Source organism: Gastrolobium bilobum, unplaced genomic scaffold, assembly GCF_033153095.1.
Source record: "Gastrolobium bilobum isolate Gb01-03AN ecotype WA unplaced genomic scaffold, APGP_CSIRO_Gbil_v1 utg1988, whole genome shotgun sequence".
NCBI lineage: Eukaryota > Viridiplantae > Streptophyta > Magnoliopsida > Fabales > Fabaceae > Gastrolobium > Gastrolobium bilobum.
In genome coordinates this window covers 342,918-348,196 of record NW_026897869.1, presented here as the reverse complement: position 1 = coordinate 348,196, position 5,279 = coordinate 342,918, and the positions used below count along the sequence as shown (strand labels likewise).

Below are 5,279 nucleotides of genomic sequence, written 5' to 3'. Positions count from 1 at the left end.
CTCCTCATTTGCATGGGTCATGCATGCCTCGAAAGTGTGGGATAACCACGTATTAAAAGGGATCATCTATCCTTTAGGGTGTGTTTGGTACAAGTTTTTGTTGAAGATACCTAAGCAAATAGAAGTGGTATTTTTATATGTCCATGTTTAGTATCAGGATTTAAAAAAATTTGCTAGAAAAATTATTTGTCCAATATTTGCTTTTTGTGTGTAAAAAACACTGTTGAATAAAACCACGTACACGGTGATATTTACTGATAGCTGGGGAAATCCAAAAAGGGTTGTTGTGAAAATTCAAGCAAGAAGACCAAAATGACTCTGATCATATTTTCTCATTTTATTTTACTTAAGGGTTGTTGTGGTAATTTAATCATATTTTCCCACTTATATTTTACCTTCGACTAAACATTGACTTAGCAAACTAAAATCAATTTTTTCTGGTAATATTTCGGCCTACCAAATAACTTTTTTTAAGTTTTTCTACTAAACTCACTTTCCCATCATATTTTTAATAATTATATTTTTCTAGTAAAAAAAAAAAAATTTCTCTACCAAACACCCTGTTAGTGTTCTGTATTTTGGCCTGAGACTCTTCAAGGCCACCAAACTATTCACAAAATATTAGTCAGGTCCCACTTATTAATTACTTAATTACTTATAAGATAAGAGATAAATGCAAAATTTTGACATTAACATGCCGTATAAAATTTATAGGGAAAAGTTCACCAATGCCCCTGTGGTTTGCTTCAGAATCATTTATACCCCTGTGGTTTTTTTCCTATCACATATGCCCCTGTGCTTTGTAAAAAATAAGAAACCATATGGGTATATGTGATAAAAAAACATACCCTTTTACAAACCACATGGGCATATGTGATAAGAAAAAAACCACAGGGACATAAGTGATTTTGAAGTAAACCACAGGGGCATTGGTGAACTTTTCCCAAATTTATAAGAGGATTCGCTCTCACAATTTAGTGGGGGCATGTGCCCCTCCATCATTTTGAGCACCACATGGATCCACGGAGGTCAACCAATTTGACTTGGGGGCTTGAACAGTTGAACTCCTTGGGATTACTATGTATAACGGTATCAAACAATGTCTACCTGTACAAGAAACTATGACATGAAACACACCTGTGCATTAAAAGTTAAAACCATAAATTACGATAATATGGACCCCACTAGTAAATATTAATCACGCCATCACTCTCGGCTTTTCTCTCTATAAAACTCCCTCATTCATCCGCAAAGTTTCCCACCTTTCAATCACTCTAAAGTCTTCACAAAGAGAAGAACAAAAATGGCTTCCCTTTCATGCTTCCTTATTCTTTTTGCTCTTTTTCTTCTTACACCCAATTTTGTTTCCTCCTCCGTAGTTCATGACCCTGAATTAGTTGTACAAGATGTTCAAAGGTAATATAACTAACTAAAGAAGCATCCACTTCTTAATTTGTTTATGCATGTGTACTACATTATTCACTTCTCAATTTGGTTGTGTACTCTTATCTACATTATTCATTAGATATTACTGAAGAGTTAATTAAGAGCTAGCAACTATATATTATGTATAAAAAATAAATGTGTCACATTTTAATTTTAATTTTCTATTGCAGAAGCATCAATGCCTCTAGAAGAAACTTGGGTTATTTATCATGTGGAAGTGGAAACCCCATTGATGATTGCTGGCGATGTGACCCCAGTTGGGAGAACAATCGACAAAGACTAGCTGATTGTGCCATTGGGTTTGGCAAGGATGCCATTGGTGGAAGAAATGGTCAAATCTATGTTGTTACTGATTCTGGTGATGATGATCCAGTGAATCCAAGACCAGGAACTTTAAGGTATGCTGCTATACAAGATGAACCATTGTGGATTATTTTCAAGAGAGATATGGTTATTACTCTGAAGCAAGAGCTTTTAGTGAATTCCTTCAAGACAATTGATGGAAGGGGTGCTAGTGTTCACATTGCTAATGGGGGATGCATTACCATTCATTATGTTAGTAACATCATTATCCATGGCATTCACATACATGATTGTAAGCCCACTGGGAACACCAATATTAGAGACTCTCCACACCATTCTGGCTTTTGGACTGTATCAGACGGTGATGGTGTGTCCATCTTTAATTCAAGGCATATATGGGTTGATCATTGCTCATTATCTAATTGCCGTGATGGTCTCATTGATGCTATACATGGATCCACAGCTATCACCATCTCCAACAACTACATGACCCATCATGACAAAGTCATGCTTTTGGGCCACAGTGACTCATACACACAAGACAAGGACATGCAGGTCACTATAGCCTTCAATCATTTTGGAGAAGGCCTTGTCCAAAGAATGCCAAGGTACATACATGTAACTAATTTCATCACTTTTTTCATTAATGTATATTCTACCACTGAGGTCCAAATCATTTACTATTTATATCAAAAAGGGTAATATATATATGGGAATTATTATTCTTATGCTGTAGGAGATAGGGTATATTATGTGATAGACTCAATATATGTAGGCTCCATTGATTTTTTTTTTTTAAAAAAGAAAAAGAAAAAAGGCAAGCACGGATATCGAAAGGTGAGTAGGAAAAAAAATTTGTCTTACGCTGCACGAGACTAACTTAACCCTATATATATATGGGCAGGATATTCTTACACAAGTGTACGAGTTAGAAGTCTTACACTCAATCTTGATCATTGATCCACTTGTATCCAATGACTCACATTACTAAAAAATTAGAGTCCTTAGATATAAGTGGGATCAATGGTCAAGATTGAGAGTGTAACTTACACTGGTGTAAAATGATCCTGACCCAAATATATATATATATATATATATATATATATATATATATAGGGGCAGGATATATATATACATTGGATACACTGGTGTAAAATGATCCTGACCCATATATATATATATATATGGGAAGGTTATATTTACAAACTCTTATAAACTACACTAAGTATGATCAGTCATACTTCAATCAAGAGTGTATGACCGATCATAGTTAGTGTAATTTGTAAAAAAAGTTTATAAATGAATCATTCCCCATATATATATACGGGTTTACATTTCTGCAGCTGCTGTTCGTGCAGCAGTCAAATACTTGTCATACATATACGTGAAACCATTATATATGAGGAATCATAACCATATACCTGTCATTGTTGTACGTAAAATGACAGTAGAAATTATTTTACCATATATATATATATGGGGGCAGGATCATCTTACACCGGTGTAAGAATAAGAAGTCTTACACCAAATCTTAACCATTGATTTTCTGCATCTAACAGTTAAGATTTAATAGGTCTCATTAATTAATTAATTTTTAATTCCCAATAAATCTCAACCGTTAGATGCACAGAAATCAACGATTAAGATTTGGTGTAAGATTTATTATTTTTACACCACTGTAAGTTGATCATATCCCATATATATATATATATATATATATAAAAGTTAGAGTATAATGGTTAAATAATTAATCTTGCAGGTGTAGACATGGGTATTTTCATGTGGTGAACAATGACTACACTCATTGGGAAATGTATGCAATTGGTGGGAGTGCTAACCCAACAATTAACAGCCAAGGGAATAGGTTTCTTGCACCAGATATTAGATTTAGCAAGGAGGTAACCAAGCATGAGTATGCTTCAGAGAATGAATGGAGGAGTTGGAATTGGAGGTCAGAGGGTGACTTGTTCTTGAATGGTGCATTCTTCAGGCAATCTGGTGCTGGTGCTTCTTCTACCTATGCTAGGGCCTCAAGTCTTAGTGCAAGACCATCTTCTCTTGTTGGTTCAATGACCATCACTGCTGGTGCACTTAGCTGCAGGAAGGGCACACGTTGCTGAATGACCCCAGATTAATCACTTTATGATTAGTTAAAGAATTAAAATAACTGTAGGGAAAACAGAAGAAGGAGAATATATATCATTTATGCTTAATTTGCTTCCCCTGCAGTTATCTATTTATAATATATATTTATATCAATTAAGTTATACCAAGTTATTTAATATATTGACTATAATTTGCTTCCCCTGCTTAATGTAATACTTCAAACACCTAAAAACCCTTTTCTCTCATACCCATAACCTTTGAGATCAACTTATTACTTATCATTTTTCAATGTGCACGCACGCCTCTGTCTACTAAAATGCCTATACATCTCTTTTGCTTTGGTATTCCATTTTAAGATCAGCTTCTTTTTTTCTCCTTATTCTCAGACCCATCTACCTAATAATGTCCTCCCTCCCTTGCATGCGCAACTGTCAAAATGAAAGTAGATTTTAATATTAAATGAATCCATAAAACCATATTAAATTCTAAAAGTTCACGGGAAATATAATAAAAATGAAACATTTTAAAAATTCACTCGCTCCAACCATCCATGTACATTTTTGTGCTTGTTTAATTCATTTTGTGGATTTAGTTAGTTACATTTATTAAGAATTTCATCAAATTAGCATTAGTAATCTAGCAAAGAAAAAATAGTTTGTGATCCATCCAAGAGAATTGTGAATGTTCGACCGTAGGATTATAGTCAATATGAAATATGTGCGCTCGCGGGAGTCTGTGAAAAATACATTCCAAAGGATGATAAATCAATATGCATTAACAAGGCTCAAGGCTAAAGGAGGTGAGGTGTATGAAAGGTTCAAGAGATATATACCAGAGAGACTTAACCCCCGTTGTTGTAGATGATGTCACATGATGGTCCCCATAGTTTTTTTTTTTTTTTTTTTTTTGAGATATTTCAATTGATTTATCGCGACTAGTCCGATTTAAGACGGGTCCTAGAATTAAAATTTTAAACTCTTAATATTGAAGAAGATCAAACACTTGCTGATAGTACGAGAGTTTGAGTGTGAGTCAAACCATTGGGAATAAAATAAGGGTTTTATTAATCTTATATTAAAGGAGATAAGTTATCTCATGTCATAGAGATAAATTTGTGGGTTCCACCATCTGAAAAATAAAAAGAAAAGAAAAGAAAAAGGTGGCACAATTATCGAAGGGTGTGTATGAGAGAAAATTATCACATGTAATATAAGAGTAATTTTTTCCATAAAATAGTAGATAATATCCCTTGACATTTGAACTATCCACTTATCTCAATATGTTACTTCTAAAAATTGTGGGACTCATTAGGTGGGTCCAAAACAATTAACTATATTAATCAATTGTCACTATTTAACATATTAAGAAAGGAATGAAATATTGAAGTCCATGGAGGAGGAAACATTTTCTGCCGTCAATCGTGC

General features: G+C 34.0%; 1 protein-coding gene across 1 annotated transcript; it reads left to right on the top strand.

Moving 5' to 3' along the window:
- Positions 1–1,290: 1,290 nt before the first annotated feature.
- On the top strand, positions 1,291–3,869 carry LOC133310912 (pectate lyase-like). The gene is made up of 3 exons (XM_061511910.1): positions 1,291–1,416; positions 1,617–2,357; positions 3,509–3,869. Exons 1-3 carry the CDS (start codon positions 1,304–1,306, stop codon positions 3,867–3,869), a joined length of 1,215 nt encoding a protein of 404 aa, XP_061367894.1. The 5' UTR covers positions 1,291–1,303.
- The last annotated feature ends 1,410 nt before the right edge of the window (positions 3,870–5,279 follow it).